Below are 22,636 nucleotides of genomic sequence, written 5' to 3'. Positions count from 1 at the left end.
CTCACAATGACCCTACAGGACAGAGTAGAACCGCCCCTTAGGGTTTTCAAGAAAAACCAAGCGGTTAGGAGCCTGAGCTCCTAACTGCTTTGTTACCAGAGCTCCAGACATGGCTGTGTGCCCTGGTTGAGAGCCACTGTGTTATTTCAAATAATCTTCACTTGTTAGCTGGTTTCTCTTTCCTCTTAAAGGAAACGCTGGTGGTGTAGTGGTTAAGTGCTACAGCTGCTAACCAAAAGGTTGGCAGTTCAAATCCACCAAGGGCTCCTTAGAAACTTTATGGGGCAGTTTTCCTGTGGGTCTCTATGGGTTGGAAATAACGTAACCAAACAGCAGTCAACAAAATAAAGGCCTTGGCTCTTCTGGTTACACAGCTAGGTTTGGGACCTCCCCAGCTTGTTGGGTGCTGGTGCCACTTACAGAAGTGGGGAGACTTGGGGAGCAGAGCTGGGCACAAAATCAAGGTCCCAGTGTCTCACTGGACATCAAGTGGGCAGTTGGATGTACCTAGAACTCAGGGAAGAGGTTGCAGGCTGGAGACATCGTAGTCTGTCATTAGCTTCAGTCATTCTGGTCTAGTTCCCTCCCCCTGCAATCTTTCCACATTATCTGTCTCATTTATCGCACCTCTTAGCATAAGCAGTCCCTAACCTGGGGTTGAAGGAGTTCTAGTGGCACAACTACGTGATAGGTTTGGTGGCTGGAAACTACCCATGTCTCCATGGGACAAGGACCTGGAGATCTGTTCTCTTGGTGAAGATTATCCATAAAAACCAACTCATAGCGACCCTGTAGGACAGAGTACAACTGTCCCAGTTTCCAAAGCTGTAAAGCTTTATACAGAAGCAGACTGCCGCATTTTTCTCCTGTGGAGCAGCTAGTGGGCTGGAACAGCCAACCTCACAGCAGCCAAGGGCTTAACCACTATGCCACCAGGGTTCCTTCCCATGAAGATTAAACCAAAAGAAAACCTAAACCCACTGCTGTCCAGACAATCCTGACTAGCAGCCCTACAGAACAGAGTATCCCATAAACATTACAGCCTAGAGACACCAAGGCAGTTCTGCCTAGAGACACCAAGGCAGTTCTGTCACAGTATAGCTAAGAATTGAAAATCGACTTGACAGAACCCAACCTGGGGCCTAATTTGCCAAATTGCGTGCGAACAAGGCTTGCAGGAGGCTTTTATTATCTACCAGACATTTCTTGTGGATTCTGCTCTATGCTGGCCTCTCTGTAGCTTGTCCCACTGCCTCTTAGCTAAATTTCCTAACTCTGGCTTAAATTAACAGTGGCCTCATCTCCCAAAGTTTATAGCCTAGTCTAAGAGTTAACCCCCTAGTACTTTTTGGTAACCACTTTCCCTATTCCTTCTCTCACAGTACACAATGTACATACAAGCCTGTTCTCTGTGGATGCTTTTAGCACTTGCCTGCCAAGATCTGTGCTATGAGCAAATGCATACTGGCTGCCAACTCACGGTGACCTGACTTCTTGCAGAACAGAACTACTTCTGCAAAGGCTTACTTGCTTGCAGTTAAGTACTTCATCTTGGTTCCCACCTAACCTTTTTGTGAGATTGTAAATGTGCTTCTCTGGAGATCAACCAAGCAGCTCATCTTTGAGGAACTTCACTGTATCTTAAATTCATGCTCAGATATAGTGGTGTATGGGCACCAAGATGGATGTTCAGTGGAAGTATTTTTGAAGCTAGATCTACTTAGGTCAACATGATAACATTATACATGGAATTTATACACTGCTAATAAATGATATATATGGAAAAACAGCAACTGCAAAGACTTAGATGAGATCAGCAGTGTTAGGAATGTTCTTCTCTGGACTAGGCAATAGAGCATTAGGTAAATTACCACACTAAGCTGGGCAGAGCCTATGATAGTGAATTCTCAGGGCTTATTTCATTTTGCCAAGCTACCTACGCCCACACAAACTACACTCAAGGTACAAACAAAAAAAAGGCTTTATTGAGAGGTAGTAGACAGACTGAAATGACTGCACGCTGATTTCAACATATCCAAGAGCTTGGTTCCTGCAGAGGGAAGAACAACTAGCTAACATTAGAAGGCCTGCTTCCAGGTACTTTTCTGCTCATAGTCTGTATGAATCTTTGAACAAAATACCTACCATTTAAATGTACCTTGCTCCTTTCCTCAGACCTGTAAAGACAAGATAATTGATTTTCAATAGATGGTTACTCTTCCCTCTCCCATGTGTAGAACTCCTCATGATCCCTCAGACAGTTCCTTCTGGAACAAACTCTCCTCTTCTCCCCCAGCCAGCCCCAGTGGGTTCACCTTTTCAGGCTCTGGGACCAGGACAGGAGGTAAGACGTGTGAATGTTTCTTCACTGGGATACAGTTTTACCTAGCCCAGCTTAAGTGCATGCTTACTCACCTCTAACCTCAGACCAGGACTGAGGAGACATATGGCTTCCAGTCTCCCTGCAAAAAAATAAGAGATTGGGAGTTAAGTCTCTCAATCATTCCAGGAGTTCCTGTTGCTTAGAGGAAAGGCACCCTCTGGTATATGCTGTGCAGGTTCTCAATGAATATGGAAATTACCAGCTTGTCCACAGTAAAATCCACTCAATTAACTTGCTACTGTTAAAACTTGTTTCTGGCAAGGCAAGCTCACAGCTCAGAAATACCTTTCAGTCACAGTGATCAGACTGGGGCGGTATTCAACTCATCACTGGTGATCAGACAGTTGCCAGTAAAACTTCAGACTAAACTAGGTAGTCTGTATAGTTACCCAGGCACACGCAAATATTTTTTATATGAAGGTTTGAACTGCCGACCTTTTAGTTGGCAGCTGAGCGCTTTAACTGCGGAGCCACTAGGGCTCCTATATATACTTACCTCAAATCATCGCTAGTGCCCCAGGCAAGATGCTGCACCTGCAACAAATAAGACTCAGTTGGCAATATCTATTAAGGTGTTCTTGTCCAAGCCCTTATCTCCCAAAAAATCAGATTTCCATGTCTCAGCAGCAAGTCATCAGCCGAACGAGATTCCATGTACGTCATCATACAGAAGGGCCTGAGAAGGCACCTTTCTCCACCCTATATGCCGCGTGCATATTAACATATTGAAATCACTTACTTTTTAGCCAACGACCAGCTCACCGTTAGCAGTACCTAAAGAACAAGACTGTGGATGAAAAGATGCCTTACACACAGTACCCCCCACTACCTGTCTTCTCCAGTTTCTCAGGTGTTCACATATTTTCATTGTATATGTCATAGTGAGCTAGTTTGGTTCATCACAGAAACTGCCTACTTGGCTACATAAGGCATATGACAACAATAAAAAAACAACAAACTAACCTCTTAACTCTGGGGGCTTTTCACTGGTATCCATGTTCAAGCTGCTTCTAAACCAGAAAATCATTTTAATCAGGAAATATCCAAAACACAAAAAACTATTCCAGTTAATAGGCATGCAAAGGAAATCTAAGGATACACTGTAGGCACTTGCTGTATCTCTGACAGTTTCTTATGGAACAAGTTCTCATCCTCTCTCCCAGTTAGCCCCAGTGGGTTCACCATTACTGGCTCTGGGGTTAGAACAGGGAGTAAGACAGGATGTTTGTTTTCCTCATTGCTAAAGCTGCCAACAAAAAAGCCACTGGATAATGGGTTCCAGTCCACATTCCATTAACCCAAAGGCTTACACAGGAACGTGGTAATTTATGAAAGTATCAGAAGTAGCTTACCTAAGACAGATGAGTATGGCATCATCACAACCTGGGAAAGGGGAGCAAACAATTTTTTAAAAAATTAAGGCAGAACAAAATTTCTTTAGCATCAGCAACTGCCATCAGAACTCTAACATGCTATTAACGGTCATACCTCACACAGCATCAGCATTATCAATTCAAATCATCTGACAGTGACAAGTGCGTGGAGGAGTACACCCTCCCCAAAACTCTATTGCTGTCCCTCTCCCTAAAAAATTATTCTAAGAACAAGTCAGAAAGAGCAAAAAGGCAATAATGCTCAGCCATGTGCTCTCCTGGTTCTGGGTCACACTGGAAAGATGGCCCCCCCACCCCCATTTGGACAATTACCTGAATTCAATCTGGGAGGCACCTGAATTCTTCAGGATCAGTGATGAGATGCTGGAGACAGAAAAAAAGTGTCATAACATACCTAAGAAGAGCCATTGAAAGCCCCTCGAGTACCCCGGTCCACTTCTCAGCAGAAAGATGACATCACTTGTTATATTCAGGCATATGCTTGTCATTTTATCTTCATCACAGATAGTGGCCAGTGCAATTTGAAGGAATAAATTCCACTGTATCCTCTCTTTCCCCTTAATGACATAAAGCATTAAATACCCACTTGGAGCATCACTGTAATGCTAGATTTGAAGAGTAGCACCAGAAGGTTGTTGTAGGTGAAGTACCACACGCTCTTCGGGCCCAGTTACAGCCAATCTTTTGTAGAGGACTGTGTTTTGTCCCATCCTCCAACTAGTAAGCTCTACTGAGCTAATCCACATCTGAAAAAATGAAGCATATCCTTCACTGAGCTTTACACCCTTAGGACGTCAACTGCATTCTGTCAGTGTCTTAACATGGCAAAGTAGAGTACAATAAAACTCCAAAAAACAAAAAGAGACATTTGCTGCAGGTGGTGCTACTCAGAATTTTAAAGTCTTCTCCACTAATCCCTCAGAAAGAGAGAGTTCAATTGGTAATCATCCTCATAGCACATTCATACAACCAACAATGCAGGAACAGAGATAAAGAATGGCCATAATCACTTACTCCAACAGACAGAAGTCTCTTCAAGATTCTTTAGCGTTCAAAAGCGCGCCTCTTCCTGCAGACAAAAAAGCGTTGTTAGCAGTGGGTATGAGCACTCCTCTTTCTGGAGACAACAACGTGGGACATCGGCTGCGAGGGCCCTGTATCCTCAGAGTTAGTTATCCTCACAAAGCTCAGTACAGGTCTGTGAGAAGGTCCTCATCACAGGGAGGGCCGAGAGCACGGCCCGCCAATCGCCATTTTGTCCTTGACAAAGCCCCGCCGTACCGCTGCCACGTACGAGACAACCGCTAATGCGCCACCCAGTCTCCCAAGTAAGTGCAATGCAGAGCCAAAGCCTAAGGCGCGCCACACTATTAAGAAAAATAACCACACCAAACAAATCACACAACCACTTACCGAAAGCAGCGCAAAAATGAGAACAAACGCGCCCAGTAACACACTTAAATAGCATCTCGCAGAGGCTCACGGGATTTGGGGCGGGACTCTGGACAGTGCACGCGTATAAGGAGACGGCGTGCGAGCGCGGGGAGTTGTGGGTAGGGAATGTCAGAGGAGGCAGGGCACGGAGCGCGCGCTCCCCGAAATTGGGGCGGGAAAAAGGCGCGCATGCGTTCTACGGCAATGCGCAGGTGCACATAGCGGCGGCGCCAGCCCACGCCCATTCCTAGAATGACTGGAATGTGAGGGTTCCTCGATCCTGGACTGAAGCTCATCCTGGGTCCCATCCACCTGTCTCCCACACCCAGTCCTGAGGTCCCCTTTCCGCCACATATCCTTGGACCCTTGTGGAGAGTCTGCCTGCATGGATCCCGAACCTCCTGAGCCCTCGGCCGGCGTCGTCGCGGCTCCATGCCCGTCCCCCGGCCCGCATTCTGGGCCTCCTGACCAGTGTCCTAGCGCAGGGGGCGACTCAGGTATTGGGCTGACTTGGGCGCGGGTGGAGGCCATTTCGGGAAAGTGAGTCGGGACGTAGGTGCTCTACGTTGTCTTGGATAGGGTCTGATTTCCTGACTTGTCATCGATGTGCTGCTGTCTGGTGCTTTTTAAGCACACTATATGAATTAATTACTTTAATCCTCCAAAATCTTACGAGATAGAAACGATTAACTACCCCATTTTATAGATGAGGTAGCCTAGGTGTAAAGAAAAAAACAAACCCTTTGCCTTTGGGCTTTTAACCGGGAGGCCATCAGGGCTCCAGGTGTAAAGAGGCTAACTCATTAAGATAGCCATTAAGACCTCTGCTTCTCTGGAGTTTCCTTACCACCCCTACCTCCTTCCCTCCACAATAAAGTCACTGAGGTCCGAGATAAAACACCAAAAACCAAACCCGTTCCCGTGGAGTCGGTTCTGACTCATAGGGACCCTATAGAACAGAGTAGAACTGCCCCCATAGAGTTTCCAAGGAGCACCTGCTGGATTCGAACTGCCGACCTTTTGGTTAGCAGGGGAGCTCTTAACCACTAGGCACCAGAGGTCCCAGATCATATCTGTGTAAATCATCATTGTATCCCTATTTACTAGCAATACAAGATAGAAAGTTGGACTCATACTTATCAAAAAAAAAAAAAAAAAAAACCTCAAACCAGTTGCCATCCAGTATACTCCAACTCACAGTGATCCTATGTGTGCAGGGTAGAACTACTCCACAGGGTTTTCAAAGCTGTGATCTTTCCGAAACAGATCACCAGGACTTTCTTCCTGGGTTCAAACCGCCAACCTTTAGGTTAAGCTCTTAACTGCTTGTGAGAACCAGGGGCATCCAAAACCAAAGCCGATGCTGTCGTGTCATTTCTGACTCATGGCGACCCATTTTTTACAGAGTACAACTGCTCCATAGGGTTTTTCTTGGCTGTAATCTTCACAGAAGCAGATCGCCAGGCCATTCTTCCCTGGTGCCTCTGGGTGGGTCGCACTACCAACCTTTAGGTTAGTAGTTGTATGCTTAACTGTTTGTGACACCCAGGGACATCCAAACCACCATATATTTATTAGTCTATATACATTTTTGAATGGTCTTTTCTCAATTCATTGACGGTCCCCTGATGAGCTCGCATTTAGGTCTGGAGAGCCAGCTCATGGAGCAACTCTGACCCCATCTGGCAGCAAGAGGCACTGCCTCACTTACTGGAGGAGGAGGAATACAAATGACCGATGTTTTGCTGGAAGCTGGTGGAGATATTCACCTCTGTGGAGAAAAATGCCCAATTTCATAACAATTTCCTGAATTGTGAAGAAGTGTCACATTCAGGGGCTCTCCTAGAGAAGTAATAACCTGATCTTTGGGGAGATGAGGATTTGGGAGGTTGTAAGGGCAAGCTTACATGCTGGTTTTGTGAACCGAGTGAAGAAGGGATGGGAAGGGCTGACGGAGTTGGTACAGGTAGTATCACTTCTCAGCCTTTTGACTAAGATCACGTGTAGTATCTGTTCTTGTCAACTTACTGTTGGATACGACCTCTAACCAGGACAGTGGATTAAAGTGATTTTTGAAACAAGGAGAATGAACAGGAGCTTGCTTCATCTACCCCATGCATCAGCCTGGTATACAGTACTTCCAGGAATGGTGCACCCCTCTGGGGATATTTAGTTGTTAAACAGGAGACTCACTAGGTTTAACTTTGGTGAACCACGTCTCTTTTAGAGAGATGAACACAATCATGGCAACTAGATTAGCAAAAGATTTGATTATGGACCTATAAGAGATAGTGGAAACCACATGATACATGGCCAGAACTAGGCTGATAAACATATCATTCCAACAACTAGTGGTTACTTTAGTAAATGTTCATGTAATGGCAGAATTAAAGGAACCCTGGTTTTGCAATGGTTCAGCACTTGGCTGCTAACCAAAAGGTCAGCAGTTTGAACCCATCAGCCGCTCCGCTAGAGAAAAGACCTGGTGATCTGCTCTCATAAAGATTACAGCCGAGGAAACCCTATGGGGCAGTTCTACTTTGTCCTGTAGGGTCGTTATGAGTTGGAATCGACTTGATGACACATAATAATGGCGAAATAAAGCAGTGGTCACCAAACTTTTTCGATTATGCTCCCTATCGGTTAAAGAAGATAGAACACCCTAATGTATGAAGACTTTAAAAGTAAATTATACTCTGTGTACATAATCCGGAGACGGAATAGCACAGGTTGCAAAGACCCTGTGGCCTGAGAGACATTTTCAGGGAACCAGAAGATGGCCATTGTGTTGGGACTGCAGGATGAGGGTGTGAATGGGGCAATAAGGTTTGAAATATGCGGTTGGGGGAAACCTTGTAGTACCCTGTTGATCATGTTAAGTCTATAAAAACAGGGAATCAATTGAAAGGTTTTAAGAAGGTGGTGTGATGATCAGATTTTTATTAAAAAGCTCATGTAGTATAGAGGATGATAGAAGGGGAACCTGATAGTCTAAGTACAAGGAAGATTTGGACACGTCATAACTTAATTGTCTAATTCAGTTGTTTTTCTGGTATTCAGGAAGATTGCATAGCTCTCGGGGGACATCTAGCTCAACTGGCATAACATAGTTTATAAAGAAAATGTTCTACATCCTACTTTGGTGAGTAGCGTCTGGGGTCTTAAAAGCTAGTGAGTAGCCATCTAAGATACTCCGCTGGTCCCACCCCATCTGGAACAAGGGAGAATGAGGAAAACCAAAGATATAAGGGAAAGATTAGTCCAAGGGACTAATGGACCACAACTACCACAGCCTCCACTAGACTGAGTTCAGCACAACTGGACGGTGCCCGGCTACTACCACCGACTGCTCTGACGGGGATCACAATAGAGGATCCTGGACAGAGCCAGAGAAAAATGTAGAACAAAATTCTAACTCACAAAAAAAGACCAGATTTACTGGTCTGACAGAGACTGGAGAAACCCTGAGAGTATGGCCCCCGGACACCGTTTTAACTCAGTACTGAAGTCACTCCTGAGGTTCACTCTTCAGCCAAAGATGAGACAGGCCCATAAAACAAAACAAGAGTAAATGGGCACACCAGCCCAGGGGCAAGGACTAGAAGGCAGGAGGGGATAGGAAAGCTGATAATGGGGAACCCCGGGTCAAGAAGGGGAGAGTGTTTACACGTGGGGTTGGCAACCAATGTCATAAAACAATATGTATATTAATTGTTTAATGAGAAATGAATTTGCTCTGTAAACCTTCATCTAAAGCACAATTAAAAAAAAAGATTTCATAGCTCTAACATCGGTGGTTTGTGCATCAGTCCATTTACTACCTGTCCATTTTATAAGACAGGAATAGAAATTCTGAACGTAGGAGCAAGAACTAGAACATTTCTAGTCTGGAGCCATTTTCAACTGGTTTAGAGAATTTTGTGATAGTGGACAGTGGTAGTTTCTGTTCGTCTTTAAATGGGGATATTGTAATTATGTTAGTGAGGCAACAGGGCTTATACTAGCTATGAAAATGGAGGATAGGGAGAGCTACGAACCGAGAAAGTTTCCCAAGTGCTTCTGACCTAGAACACTGGAAAAATAAAGATGTCACTGACTGAACTGTAATATTTGAAGTGGGGAGGATGTAGGGGACCATAGGGACTGCAAGATGACAGTAGTAATTTTGGATAGTTAGAAATATAGAACTGATTGAAGGTGAGCAATTAGGGCTGAAAACTTAGTTTTGGGGGGTCATTTAAATAGATTTGAGAGGAAACAGGCTCCTTGAGGGACTGAGAGCATACAGCGAGAAGCAAATATCCAACGCAGTAAGATTCGAAAAATAAATTCGAAGTGTATGGTTTGGAAAGGAGAAAATAGGGCTGTCGTTAATTGTAGATATCATGATCATTTACCTAGAAGCTCCCCCAAAACTACAGACAAATTATTAGAAATAATAGAAGACTTTAGCAAGGTAGCTGGATATAAGATTTGATATGCAAACGTCAGTTGCAACTAGGAGACCTTTAAAGAGAAGTTGCCATTTATAATAGTTTCAGAAACATTCAGATCCCTAGAAATAAATCTAATAAGATGTGCAAGACCCCTACAGGGAAAGTTACAGAACTTTATTAAGTGGTATTAAATAACACGTAAGTATATGGAGCCCACCCAGTGGTACCACAAGAAAAGGCCTGGCAATCTGTTTCCATTAAGATCACAGCCAAGAAAACCCTATGGAGCAGTTCTACTCTGTAACACATGGAGTCACCATGAATCAGAATCGACAGGCAACTAACAACAACAAATATATGGAGAGATATATCACACAAATAGATGGAAAGACTTAGTATCATGAGATTGTCAGTTCTTCCCAAATCGACACATAGACTCAATGCGTTTCTACTAACAGTCCAAACAATTTGTCCTGAAACTTATTATTTCTAAAACTTAAATGAAGTGTAAAGGGCAAAAAATAGCTGGGACACATCAAAGAAGAGCAAGGAGGAGGGACTTGTCCTACTAGATGTAAAACATCATGAAGCTATGATAATTAAGACAATGGGGTATAGGGCAGGGATAAACAAAAATTGACCAATGGAATGGAATAGACAACCCAGAAAACTCCATGCACATATGTAACTTTGTTATATGATAGTGAGGATGTCAAATCAATGGGGAAAGGAAGGACTGTTCAGTATATGGAGCTGGAAAAAATGGTTATCCATTTGGAAAAAAGGACTTACATGTCAAAAACAAAACCAAAATTCTTTCAGTAGAAAATAGAGATGAATGTCTTTTAGACCTTGAAGGAAAGATTTCTTAAACAAGACAGAAAAAAATGTGGACTGTAACAGAAAAGATTAATACTTACAAAAAATTATTGTGGTCAAACATAGACAACAAAAAATTTGCTATTTTAACCGGGTTTAAATGTACAATTCAGTGGCATTAATTACATTCAACATGTTTGGCGAACCATCACCACTCTCCATTTCCAAGAGTTTTTCATCAGCCCACAGAAACTTAATACTCCTCAAGCAATAAATCCGCATTTCCCCCAGCCCTGGTAACCACTAATAACCTTTTATCTGTATGCATTTGCCTATTCTAGACATTTCATGTAAGTGGGATCATGTAATATTTGTCCTTTTGTGTCTAATTTCACTCTGCACAGCGTTTCCAAGGTGCATCCATATTGTAGCATGTATCAGAACTTCATATGTCTGTATGGTTGAATAATATTCTATTGTATGGGTATACCACAATAATCTGTTGATGGACACTTGTGTTGTTTCCACCTTTTGACTATTGTGAATAATGTTGCAGTGAACATTGGTGTACAAATACCTGTTGAGTCCCTGCTTTCAGTTCTCTTGCATATATACCTAGGAGTGGAATTGCTGGGTTGTATGGTAATCCTATAACTTTTTGAGGACATCAGACTTTTATAGCAGCTGCACCATTTTACGTTCCCACTAACAATGTGTGACGGTTCCAATTTCTCCACATCCTCACCAATACTTGTTATTTTCTGATAATAGCCACCCTAGTGGATGCGAAGTCGTGTCTCTTTGAGGTTTTTTTTTTCAACTGGGGTTTTGATTTGCATTTCCCTAATTAATGATATTTGAACATCTTTCCATGCTCTTATTGGCCATTTGTGTTATCTGCTTTGAAGAAATATCTATTCTTTTGCCCATTTTTTGATATATTCTGATATTAAATCCTTATCAGATATATGTATGATTACCAAATATTTTCTCCCATTCTGTAGGTTGTCTTTTCATTCTCTTTTTAGTGTCCTTTGATGCACAAAAGTTTTTAATTTTAATGAAGTCCAGTTTATCTATTTTTCTTTTGTTGCTTATACTTTTGATGTCATAGGTTAATACATTCTTTGATTGATAACTTTTGTTCATCAAAACACACCTGAGAGTCACCCAGCGCCCATATCTTGGTTTCTAATACTATTCTCCGTGGAGAAATGGCTGATTCTAGGGCTGGGGCAGTGAATATATAAGTTGAGCCTGGAACATCTTGAAACATCCTTGATATCAGTTTCTCTTTTAATCCTTGGTTGCATCAGAAAGAAAAGTTTGCCCCAGGGCTGTTCAGTCTGTCCGGTTTATTTGAGTACCAGAGACTTTCAGATGATGCATTTAAATTTCTCATCTAAGAGATGTCTTTGGTTGCATTTCTTTTATCTTCCAGCCTTTTATCCCCCTCCCCCTCACATTCCTCACCCTTCACTTAGACAGCCCTAACAATTCTCTTCTTTAGCAGTCAGTGTGCCTCCTGCACGGTTCTTAATAACAAATAATACTATTCCAACATCGGTTCCTCAAATGACAGCTGCCAAGTGAGCCCCTTTGGTGGGGTCAGCCTGCTTCTCTGCTTTCATCTCAGCTGCACTTTGACTTCCAAACAGCTCAATTGCAAATGGTTGAAACCCTCTGGGCTTCTTGGCTGACTGTTATTTTAGAGACTGAGCCTGGATCTTTGTTGCTGGGCCCCTGGAATCATGCCTTGGGCTTTGGCAGAGTTGCAGAGTCTATTGGACAGAGATAGCCTGACCATCCTTCCTTCTGTCTGTCTCCCTCCCATCTTCACTCTGGATTTGGAGATCCTTTTTATCTGCCAGTAAAAACAACTTGGAGGGGTGGAAATAACTTCCCTATCTTTTGGCTAAGATCAAGTAATCCTCCTCTCCTGGGAAGCAGGTGATAGGGATTTTTGCAAAAGGGAGTTAGAAAGGAGCTTTTTTTCTATGCTTGGCCCTCTGCCTTGCAGGGCCCCACACCCGTCTGCCAGCCTGAGTGTAGAACACTCAGACTCCTGACCTCACATGGTCTTTTTTGACCACCTCACATGGTCTTTTTTGACCGCTGGACTGCCGAACTGCTGAACTGCTTTTTTTTCTCTGCTCTGCCTCTGCCTTCTTTTGAAGGCTAAATTCTCCTTGACAAATTATATACTTTGCATTTCCTACAGTAAATACTCAGTTTTATATTTGTCGTCACACATTGTCAAATCTGAGGCTCTCTAGCCATCGTCTGGCCTCTGTTTCCTGTCACTCTCCACTGCTGTCCTGTTTCTCCTTCCCACCCAAATTTATTATTTTATTTCTGTTGAACAATTACAAGCCTTCGTGCGTGTAAACACTTTCATCTTGATGCAGTGTTGTTTAAATTTCTTTTCATTTTTATTCCTTCATTTTACCATGCTACTACTGTTATTTCTAAGAAGGGACATATTTGGGTTTGATTTATATAGTTCATCCACTCATTTACCAAACACTGATGAAGTGCCTACTGTATGCTCCCACTGAGCAGGCGGGTTCATCGACAGCTAGCCTCTCTGAGCAGGCAAGTTTATTGACAGCTAGCCCATGGCCCCTGCCATTTGTCTTGAAGTGCAAACAGATACCCAGACGGAAATGTAATAAACAAATGGGACATGAGTTGTAGCAGAGATGGCTACACAGTGCAGGAAAAGTGATTCTGTGGGGGAGTTGGGAAAGGCTGTAATTTAAGCTAGGCCTGGAATGAGTAGGAGTTTATATGGCCGAGTGGCAGAACAGGAAAGGCAAAACAGCAGAGGGGATGGCCTGTACAAAGATGCAGAGGCCTGAGAACGCCTGATGTGTTGTGAGACTGGTAGATGTTTAAAGGCTGATATAGCTGGAGCAGAAGGTGTGGTGGGTGAGAAGCTTTGGGGGGTGGGGGTGGAGAGTGTTAGCGTCTTTACTGTGAGTCGAAGGAATTGGCTTCATCCATCTGGAGCCATGGAGGGCTGTGAGTGAGATGTCATGCTCTTAGGGAGTGTTATGTGGGTTTGTCTCAAGGAGAGCTGCTGACCCCACAGTTCTCAGTTTTCCACCTCCAGTCTTTATGCTGGGGATAAAGTCTGTCTGGAGGCTCTGGTTGGCACTTGTTATCTGGCATGCCCAGGGTACCTTGGACCTTTTATCATCTTCGAGCACTGGTCGGAACCCCAATCTCTAACGCTTGCCTGTCTTCCCCTGGGAGTTGGTTCTAACTTTCCTGGGGTGGGTGGAGTACGGGCTTTGGGAGGCTGAAAGAGGATGAACGTTTTCACACCCTTGGCCCTTCTTTCTGTCTACCATTACTTCAGATCTTGGCTTTTGCTTTCTTCCAAATACACAGCCATCCTGGCTTCCAGCCTAGGTAGAGGGAGAAAGAGCTTATTTCCTTCAGCTCTTCTCTGAAAATAACCCAGCTGGCACTGCTCAGGAACAAAAAGTTCCTGAGAGCGTTGGCACATCACAGTGTTCATGTCTGGTGAGTCCCCACTGTGAACCTTGTCTCTGTCCCACTTACCATCTATCCAAGGACCTTTGTGAAGTGAATTTGGGAGGTCTTCAAGGCGTCTGCAGAGCTAGCTGCCTCCAAGGCCTAGCATAGTGAAGTGATGGGGAGGTAGGGGACCCTGGCGTCCTGGGGTGGTGGTGGTGGTGGTTGTCGGTTGCTGTTGAGTTGGCTCCAGCTCATGGTATTCTTACATATAACAGAATGAAATGTTGCCTGGTCCTGCGCCATCTTCATGATCATTGGTATGTTTGAGTCCGTTATTGTGGCTTTTGTGTAATGCCTTCCCATGGAGGGGGCTCTTCCGGCACTATACTGGACAATATTCTGTTGTGACCCATAGGGTTTTCGTTGGCTACTTTTTGGAAGGAAATTGCTAGGCCTTTATTCCTAGTCTGTCCTAGTATGGAAGCACCGCTGAGACTTGTTCCCTATGGGTGACCCTGGTATTTGAAATACTGGTAGTATACCTTCCAGCAGCATAGCAACACACAAGCCGCCACAGTGACAGATGGGTGGTGGGCCTCCTTGGGGAGTTTGGGTTAATTTGTGGGAGGCCCTGCAAAGTAGGGGAAGAGTCTTCTAGGAAAATGATGGATGCCTCTAGCTGAGGCCCACCTCTGGAACATTTGCTACAGCCCTGGTCATCCTGAGGTTGCCCATCACTCTCTCCTGGATGTCTGATTCCTAGTTGCCTGACATCCTGGCACCAGAAAGTGGGTGTGGGGTAGGGTAAGAAGGGGGGAGTGTCAATCTCAACTCTCCTGCCCAGACAGATTAATCTTAAAATATCATGGGAAGACTGGGTTAGAGAATTCAGTGAAATTAATGAGCAGAGTCCTGTAGTGGGTGCTCATAGATATTTGTTGCATGATGAATTAGTTGAACTAAAATTTGAGTCTTGAAGGACGAGAGGGAGTAAGCCCTGCGGAGAAGCGGAGACCTAGTGCCAAGTTCCAGAGGCCCAGAGACCAAGCCGGTGGGTGAAAGGGAAGAAGTTGGGTCTAGCTGGCGCGGGGAGTAATAGTGGCTGTGACAAATTGGAAAGTCCAGGAGGTGGCTTGGGTCAGGGGCAAAAGGTGGATGGTATGGGGGAAGTCACCAGCCTTCAGCTTGGGCGAGGGCCGCTTTGGCGGTGCCGGATTCCCCCACCCCCACCCTGACTTCCTGGTGGTGGGAGGGGGTAGACCCGTGGGGGATCAGGGTGTATAAATTACAGACTCCGCCCACTTAAAGGTGTCTCCGCTCAGCCATCCCAGCAGCTCATCGAAATTGCTTAAGGGGTGGGTAGACCAATTTGAGATGAAGGATTGACAGTGCTGCATATTCCTCCGTATTCGTATTCGCAGGCGTGTTCCCACCATTATTCCCCTTCTGGCACTCTCCCCTTCTGGCACTCTGCCGCCCACCCGACTCGCCCAGGCTCGGGAAAGAGCCTTCCCGAGGTTCCTCCTTAAGGGGCGGGCTGGGGCGGAGCTCCCTCGCTAATTTCTCGGGGCGCTCCCCAAGCTGACCGCCACAGTCCTTGTGGCAGAAGCGGCGGAGTCTAGTAGGCGGGAGACCTGTTTGGAGACGTGTCCGGGACCGGGAGGTCGGGGCCTTCTCGGGCACTACCTGAGCGCAGGCTGCTTCTCTTGTCCCAGGTTCCGCAGGCACCATGAGCCAAGACACCGAGGTGGACATGAAAGAGGTGGAGCTGAACGAGCTGGAGCCTGAGAAGCAGCCGATGAACGCGGCGTCGGGGGCGACCGTGGCCGCGGCTAGCGACGCCGAGAAGAACGGTCTAGTGAAGATTAAGGTGCCTGACAACGAGGCGGAGGAGGCCAAGTTCACCGGCTTGTCTAAGGAGGAGCTGCTAAAGGTGGCGGGCAGCCCCAGCTGGGTGCGCACCCGCTGGGTGCTGCTGGTGCTCTTCTGGCTCGGCTGGCTGGGCATGCTGGCGGGTGCCGTGGTCATCATTGTGCAGGCACCACGCTGCCGCCAGTTGCCCACGCAGAGATGGTGGCAGAAGGGCGCCCTCTACCGCATCGGCGACATTCAGGCCTTCCAGGCCCAGGAGGCGGGCAAACTAACCGGTGAGGACAAGCCCCTCTCCTGCAGTCACTGGTTTAAACCCTACCCTCGGGCCTCTAGTTTAATCCCTCCACCTTTGGTTTTATCCCTAAACCCCCCCCCCTTCAACCTCTGGTTTAATCCCTCCCACCTTTGGTTTAGTCTGGACAGGCTACACGCTTCCCCTCCTTTTCACCCATCTCAGTGCCTTCAAAGACTGCTAGGGTCATAGTCCCTTTCCGCTTTGAGAAGAACTGTCATCCCCTGACCCCCTTTTTCGATTGTGGCTGACTCATCATCCTCTCTTCCCTGGCGGCCCCAGGAGCCAGTCACAGCCTGTTTCAGTAGCAATATACAAGGCTTATTACATCAGCTTATCTGTGTCTCGTGATCCAGCCTAAACCCATCCCCACCCCTTGGAATAGAGGAATCAGAGGACTCTCGGAGGGGATTTACTTTCACCCTGCCTTCTCATTTCAGGCCTGACTGAGTATCTGGATTATGTGAGCACCTTGAAGGTGAAGGGCATTGTGCTGGGCCCAGTTCACAACAACCAGAAGGATGATCTGGCTGAGACCAACTTACAGCAGATTGACCCTGCTTTTGGCTCCAACAAAGATTTTGAAAGTCTCCTGCAGTCGGCCAAAAAAAAGAGTAGGTGTCCTGGGGTTGACAAGGAAGCAGCTAGAAAGCCTGGCCTTGTGGCCAGAGGACAGACAGGATAAGATTTTTGTCTGGTGGGCTCTGGGTTCTCAGGGCCAGAGCTGGGGAAGTGTGTTAGGTTGGAAGGTGGATTTCTCAAGTGATTCAAGACTTTCTACTTGGCCGAGCATTTAATTTTTGGGTTTGCGTGTCCTTATTTGCAAAATGTAGGCTTTTTTTTTTTCTTTTACACTAAATCAGTGGTTTTTAATCTTGTAAAGTATTGGATCCTTTAAAAAAAAAAAAAAAAACAAACCCTAATGAGATATAGTCTTACAGCTCAGTATAGAGAAAAGTGTTTAGAAAGGGTTCATTTGGAGGGGGGAGCCCAGGGCCCCACAGCTCAGCCTTCTCTCACATCAGCACTACAGGATCTTAAGACCCTTCCTTGCTTACATCTGTGTTCCAAACGAATGGGTTTTGTCAGGATTCAAATCCAAGCTTTTGTACCAAGTAATGCATAGGAAACATTCAGCAGAGTTGCAGTGTGTTGTTTCCTCCTTTCCCCTCACTCAGAGTCTTTCTCACAACTGCCTCTTCCTCCATTGTTCCAGGCATCCGGGTCATTCTGGACCTCACTCCCAACTACAGGGGCCAGAACTCATGGTTCCTCCCCACTCAGGTTGACACTGTGGACACGCAGATGCAGGTGAGTGTGTTGGGGCTGGTGGCAGATGGGAGCCAGATGCTGGGGCCGTCTTGGTCCTTTCTCAGCAAGCCCTGTATACTTAGTCTGGGTCCTGCTGAGGGGCCCCTTGCTTCTTGGAGCCAAGCAGGAATGCCTCCTCCCTTAGCAGGAAGGATAGGCCAGCAGTACCCCCATTTTTTCTTGTTCCTTTTCAGACAACTCAGTTTTCTTGTTTCCTTGACTCTGAGGGTGACAGTGCCAGGAAGGGAATATCTCAGATGTGAGTCTAAAAGTTTGACTTTCCTTCCTTTGGGGAAAGGAAGCCATTTCTATGTGGGAATTCTGCCCTGACTGATTTCCCAGTTCTTGTTTGATGTATTTTGGGTGGAGCTCAGTGTGAAATTGTAAGTACTGGGGCTTCCTGTGTATCTGGGACTGTGCCAAGTATTTTATATACATTTTTCAGTCTCCTATATGACCACAGATGGTATCTGTCATCATCCTTAATTTGTAAACAAGGAAGCTAAGGTTCAGACGGGCCTAGTGTGCCCAGGGTCTCTCAGCTAGTAAAGGCTTTGAAGTCTCAATTAGTCAATTTCTCCAGTCTCCCTTACCTTAAGGTATAGGCTCAAACTCTACTCAGCAGGCTGGGAGTGGGGCTTTGAACGTCACCCCAGCTCCTGATGCCTGGGTTCTAGGACACTGACCAGTTCAGAATTGGTAGAAAAGAAATGGAGGCAGACTCAGACACTTTCCTGGCCGCTATGATTCTGACCTTGAATTTCCAGCATTTGGGTAGGACCCTTGGGGTTATCCAGTTTAGCCCTAGCCAATGGTTGGAAGACCCTCTACAAGTTACTGATAAGGGAATATTTCAGATGGTATGGTGTGAGAGGTGGTAGCCTCAGAGAAAGATGGAGACAAGAGGAGAGAGTACATGGAGCAGTGAAAGAAAAGGAAGAAAAGGTGCAGTGAAGGTGGGGTTCCAGGGTGTGTGCCAGAGCATTCAGACCTGGGCCTGTTCTGCAGAGCTGGCTTCCTCTTTTCAAGCCTTCATCTGAACTGCCTTGGGGCTATGCTTCCAATTTCAATCTTTCATCCTTGGCCTGTTGGGTCAGGCTTTTTACTCACACCCTCCCCTGGCCTGAGGAAAGTACAATTGTCTTGTCATCTTGAGACTGACATTTTGAATTCTGTCTTAGTTCCCTGGTGCTGCTGTAACACAACACCACAAGTGAGTGGCTTTTAAGAGCAGAAATTTATTTTCTCACAGTTCTGGAGGTTACAAGTCCAAGTCGGTGTCTATTCCTTCTGTGAGTCTCTTCCCTAGTTCTGGTGTCTGCCAGTGATCCTTGGCGTTGTTTTTGCTTGTAGACGATCCTCTCACGTCTTTCCTGTGTGTGTGTCTGTTTATTCTGGTCTTCTTAGAACTCCAAAGTTGGTGCCCGGCTACCACCACTGACCGCTTTGGCAGGGATCACAATAGAGGATCCCAGACAGAGCTGGAGAAAAATGTAGAACAAAATTCTAACTCACTCACACACACACACACACACACACGCGCGCGCGCGCGCCTATAAAACAAAATGAAACTAAATGGGCACACCATCCCAGGGGCAAGAATGACAAGGCAGGAGGGGACAGGAAAGCTGGTAATGGGGAACCCAAGCTTGAGAAGGGGAGAGTGTTGACATGTGGGGGTGGCAACCAGTGTCAGAACAATATGTGTATTAATTATTTAATAAGAAACTAATTTACTCTGTAAACCCTCATCTAAAATACCATAAAAGAAAAAAAAACTCACAAGTATGATTAGGTTTAGGACCCACCCACACTGGTATGACTTCAGCTGATTGATTGCGTTATACTAGCTGGCATAATGGAAGGAAATTTGCTCTGCCTAACGCCAACTGATTTTAATCACATGTAACTACTGCATGACAGCAGTTAGACTAGTGTTTGGTCGAACAACTGTGATCCATTGCCTAGCTAAGGTGACACATAAAATTAAACATCAGAGGTCCTGCCTCTGCTGCCCACTGGGCATGTCTCCTCACTTCTCTGAGCCTCTTTCCTCATTTCTAAAATGGGTATACTGCTGTTTCATGTGCTAAATGTTACATGAGTTATGTGTATGAATGTCCTTTTTCTGTTGGGGTTTTTTGTAGCTGTCAAAGTTATGATTTGCCAGAGGGAGGAATAGAGAAGTAAAATGCTTTGGCACTAAGAGAATCAATGGGAGATTAGAGTTGGAGGGAACCAAAGGCTAAGTCTTTGTAATAGAGATGGGGGAAGTGAGACCCAGGCCAGGAAGTGACTGTCTCCAGGTCATGGGGGAGTCCATGATGAGTGTGAAGTTGAGTGTGAGCTGGAACCTTAAAAGCCTTTGCATCAGGGCATTGATATCTTTCTTCTATTCTTTGGCCCCCTTCTAGGCTGCTCTGAAGTTTTGGTTGGAGGCTGGTGTGGATGGGTTCCAGGTTCGCTACGTGGAGAATCTGACAGTGAGTTTCCTTTCTTCGTGGGAGGCAGAGCCTGGGTGAGACCAGAGGGCCTCCACCAGGGCCTGGTAGTGTTCCTGCTCCTTGACTCTGCCTTCTTTTTTCTAGAATGCGTCCACGTACTTGGCTAAGTGGCAGAACATTACCCAGAACTTCAGTGAAGACAGGTGGGTGCCTGGCTACCTCCTCTCCAGCTCAGTTCCATTGTGGGAACCCCTCCCTCAGTGGAGCACTAGGCCCCAGGAAGGGGTGGTTCCTAGTCCAGAGAACCTTCTTCACCAACGTTCTTTCTTTCCTGTCTTACACCAACCTTGACCCCTGCCCTGCCCTCTGTAGGCTCTTGATTGCAGGGACTGACTCCTCCGACCTTCAGCAGATCCTGAAGCTGCTCAACTCTACCGAGGACCTGTTGTTGACTAGCCCATACTTGTCAAGCGCTGGCTTTACTAAGGAGCATGCAAAACCCCTAGTCACCGAGTATTTGAATGCTGCTGGCAATCACTGGTGCAGCTGGAGTGTGAGTACCATGGTGGAGGGAGGGAGACCTTTTGCAGGAAGCGGGTGTTGGGAGATAGAGGCTGTGGGCTCACCAGTGTTTCTGTTCCTGCAGTTGTCTCAGGCTGGTCTCCTGACTTCCTTTGTGCCAGCTTCCCTTCTCCGACTCTACCAGCTGCTGCTCTTCACCCTGCCGGGGACCCCCATTTTCAGCTATGGGGATGAGATTGGCCTGGAGGCGGCTGCCCTTCCGGGACAGGTACTGCTTACTGCCCACCCAGCACAGTAGAGGAGTTTGTGTTCACCCATCATGATGATGGTTCTGTGGATGAGACAGGCAGACATGAGCCTTGAGGCGGAACTGTGTTTCATTCCTAGTCAGCTGCCTGGTTGGTTCTGTGTGGCCTTGAGCAAGTTACTTCACCTCTCTGACTCGTGATAATCTCTTCTGTGATACTACATTTTTGGCAGAACGGTTAGGATTAAATGAAGGCAGATTTTTAAATACATTGTGGCGCCTGACAGGTTGTCAATATGATAGCATTCCTTCATTCACTCATTCGATAGTGGGTACTCTGTTAGGCTCTGTACCCTCCAGAGCTCATAGTTTAGTGAGGGAGCCAGATGAGTAAGTGGGTAAGAATGTGGCAGTGAGTACTGGGTAGGGTAATACCACGAAGGCACTCACTTAGCTTTAGCCAGGGGGTTGGAGGTTGATGCCCGAGCTGGTATTTATAGGGCCAGTCGTTAGTCATTCATTTATTTCACAAATTCTGGGTAATGCCTGTGTGCCAACCACCAGGGATACAGCAATGCACAGAAGAGCCGGAGGTGCTGGAATTAGATAATAAGCAAACATACTAAAGATGCTAGGTACTGATAAGTGCTGTGTAAAGGGAAGTAGGATGGGGCCTAGAGAATAGGGGATGGGATAGACTTTACACGAGTGGGCACAGAAAACCTGGAGAGACAACAGAGCAGAGACCTGGAGGAAGTGAGGATGCTAAGTGGGTGGCTGTCTGGGAGAAGAGCCCTTCAGGCTGAGGGGACAGTATGTGCAAGGACCTGGAGATGGGAGCCTGCCTCATTTGTCCAGTACACGTTATTCAGGCACAAGGTGGGGAAGGTGTGCATTGAGGGGAGTGGGAGTGGGAGCAGGAGGGAGGGAGAGCAGGCCCCAGGCCTTGTCCAAGTCCTGTTTTCACTGCTTCCAGCCTGCAGAGGCCCCGGTCATGCTGTGGAATGAATCCAGCTTCCTCAGCACCTCCAGACCGAGTTCTGGATCAGTAAGCGCCAACATGACTGTGAAGGTAAGGGTTTGGGCAGGGCCTGACCAGCGGAGGGTGGGCAGGTGGCTTGTAGGTGTCTGCACCCACAAGACCCTCATGCCTTCTGCTCTGTCTTCATCATTTGCAGGGCCAAGATGGAATCCCTGGTTCCCTCCTCTCCCTGTTCCGGCAGCTGAGTGGCCTGCGGAGCAAGGAGCGTGCCCTGCTGCACGGGGACTTCCATGCACTCTCCTCAGGGACTGGCCTTTTCTCCTACGTCCGCCAGTGGGACCAGAACAACCGGTTCCTGGTAGTGCTCAACTTTGGGAACGTGCGTGTCCCGGCCACATTGGAGGCTGACAGCCTGCCTAGCAGTGCCAGCCTGCCAGCCAAGGCTGAACTCCTGCTCAGCACTGAGCCGGGCCGGAAGGAGGGCGTCTCCCTTGAGCTGCAACAACTGAACCTGGAGCCCAATGAAGGGCTGCTGTTCAGTTTCCCCTCCGTGGCCTGACCCCCAGCCTGATCGGGACCCCTTTCTCTTTCCTTCCCAAGCCCTTTTTTTTTATTGTTACAGATGTTAGGTGACCCCCAAAGTAGGGTTTTTTCTGGCTTCAAATAAAAGTCACCCCTGACTGGTGAGGTATTGTCTTCTTCTCCCCCTCGGCTGTCCTGGACCTGCCCCCCAGTGCACCTGCCAGAGGGGTTCATACTGGAGTCTGCTCCAGCTGCTTCGTTATTCATTTGATGGAACAAGGCCCAGAGCGGAAAGGGCCTGCCAAGGTGCTAACAGCAAGGAGGTGTCAGGGTTAGGACAAATGTCCACACCTCCTCCCTCAGGCAGGGCCAGGGTGCTCGCCTGGAGGTCTTGGATCTCGCTGCCACTTTTGTATCTCCCTCAACAGGGGTCTCCAGCCGAGAGCGGTCAGTTTTCCTGTTTTTGCAGACTTGGCCTTTCAGGGAGTAAGG

The 22,636-nt window shown here is 46.6% G+C and overlaps 1 protein-coding gene, 1 long non-coding RNA gene and 9 other non-coding genes across 15 annotated transcripts; 2 read left to right on the top strand and 9 right to left on the bottom strand.

Annotated features, from left to right (window-relative positions):
* Positions 1–1,009: 1,009 nt before the first annotated feature.
* On the bottom strand, positions 1,010–5,271 carry LOC111821880 (uncharacterized). 5 transcript variants are annotated; one of them, XR_002825225.1, is made up of 10 exons: positions 5,191–5,271; positions 4,792–4,846; positions 4,364–4,523; positions 4,090–4,140; positions 3,736–3,766; positions 3,347–3,393; positions 2,880–3,157; positions 2,416–2,462; positions 2,146–2,177; positions 1,025–2,050 (listed from the first exon to the last, which is right to left on the bottom strand). It is a non-coding gene; the product is annotated as an uncharacterized LOC111821880 (long non-coding RNA). The 5 variants fall into 5 exon arrangements; XR_002825226.1 differs by having other exon boundaries at positions 1,010–2,050; positions 2,880–2,917; positions 3,123–3,157; positions 4,364–5,228; XR_002825224.1 differs by having other exon boundaries at positions 1,026–2,050; positions 4,792–5,224.
* Positions 2,249–2,374, bottom strand: LOC111821892 (small nucleolar RNA SNORD22). The gene has a single exon (XR_002825237.1). It is a non-coding gene; the product is annotated as a small nucleolar RNA SNORD22 (small nucleolar RNA).
* LOC111821891 (small nucleolar RNA SNORD31) lies at positions 2,653–2,720 on the bottom strand. Its single transcript, XR_002825236.1, has one exon. It is a non-coding gene; the product is annotated as a small nucleolar RNA SNORD31 (small nucleolar RNA).
* LOC111821890 (small nucleolar RNA SNORD30) lies at positions 2,984–3,053 on the bottom strand. Its single transcript, XR_002825235.1, has one exon. It is a non-coding gene; the product is annotated as a small nucleolar RNA SNORD30 (small nucleolar RNA).
* Positions 3,225–3,291, bottom strand: LOC111821898 (small nucleolar RNA SNORD29). Its single transcript, XR_002825243.1, has one exon. It is a non-coding gene; the product is annotated as a small nucleolar RNA SNORD29 (small nucleolar RNA).
* LOC111821893 (small nucleolar RNA SNORD22) lies at positions 3,499–3,626 on the bottom strand. Its single transcript, XR_002825238.1, has one exon. It is a non-coding gene; the product is annotated as a small nucleolar RNA SNORD22 (small nucleolar RNA).
* On the bottom strand, positions 3,835–3,910 carry LOC111821887 (small nucleolar RNA SNORD28). Its single transcript, XR_002825232.1, has one exon. It is a non-coding gene; the product is annotated as a small nucleolar RNA SNORD28 (small nucleolar RNA).
* On the bottom strand, positions 4,213–4,284 carry LOC111821888 (small nucleolar RNA SNORD27). The gene has a single exon (XR_002825233.1). It is a non-coding gene; the product is annotated as a small nucleolar RNA SNORD27 (small nucleolar RNA).
* Positions 4,660–4,733, bottom strand: LOC111821889 (small nucleolar RNA SNORD26). Its single transcript, XR_002825234.1, has one exon. It is a non-coding gene; the product is annotated as a small nucleolar RNA SNORD26 (small nucleolar RNA).
* A 161-nt stretch (positions 5,272–5,432) lies between the features above and the next one.
* SLC3A2 (solute carrier family 3 member 2) lies at positions 5,433–22,252 on the top strand. The gene is made up of 10 exons (XM_023738243.1): positions 5,433–5,708; positions 15,668–16,099; positions 16,557–16,730; positions 17,333–17,427; positions 19,842–19,910; positions 20,016–20,074; positions 20,244–20,424; positions 20,518–20,661; positions 21,617–21,712; positions 21,819–22,252. The coding sequence occupies exons 1-10, from the start codon at positions 5,597–5,599 to the stop codon at positions 22,179–22,181; spliced, it is 1,725 nt and encodes a 574-aa protein (XP_023594011.1). The 5' UTR covers positions 5,433–5,596; the 3' UTR covers positions 22,182–22,252.
* LOC111821896 (U2 spliceosomal RNA) lies at positions 7,183–7,371 on the top strand. The gene has a single exon (XR_002825241.1). It is a non-coding gene; the product is annotated as a U2 spliceosomal RNA (small nuclear RNA).
* Positions 22,253–22,636: the final 384 nt, after the last annotated feature.

The sequence above is a fragment of the Trichechus manatus genome, unplaced genomic scaffold, assembly GCF_000243295.1.
Source record: "Trichechus manatus latirostris isolate Lorelei unplaced genomic scaffold, TriManLat1.0 scaffold00113, whole genome shotgun sequence".
NCBI lineage: Eukaryota > Metazoa > Chordata > Mammalia > Sirenia > Trichechidae > Trichechus > Trichechus manatus.
This window is presented reverse-complemented; position numbering and strand designations above follow the sequence as displayed.

Coding starts and splice junctions, on each gene's coding strand:
- SLC3A2 (XM_023738243.1), top strand. CDS start 5,597: ATGGATCCCGAACCTCCTGAGCCCTCGGCCGGCGTCGTCGCGGCTCCA. Junction 16,731..17,332: donor GCAGTCGGCCAAAAAAAAGA/GTAGGTGTCCTG, acceptor CCATTGTTCCAG/GCATCCGGGTCATTCTGGAC. Junction 20,425..20,517: donor ATCACTGGTGCAGCTGGAGT/GTGAGTACCATG, acceptor CTGTTCCTGCAG/TTGTCTCAGGCTGGTCTCCT.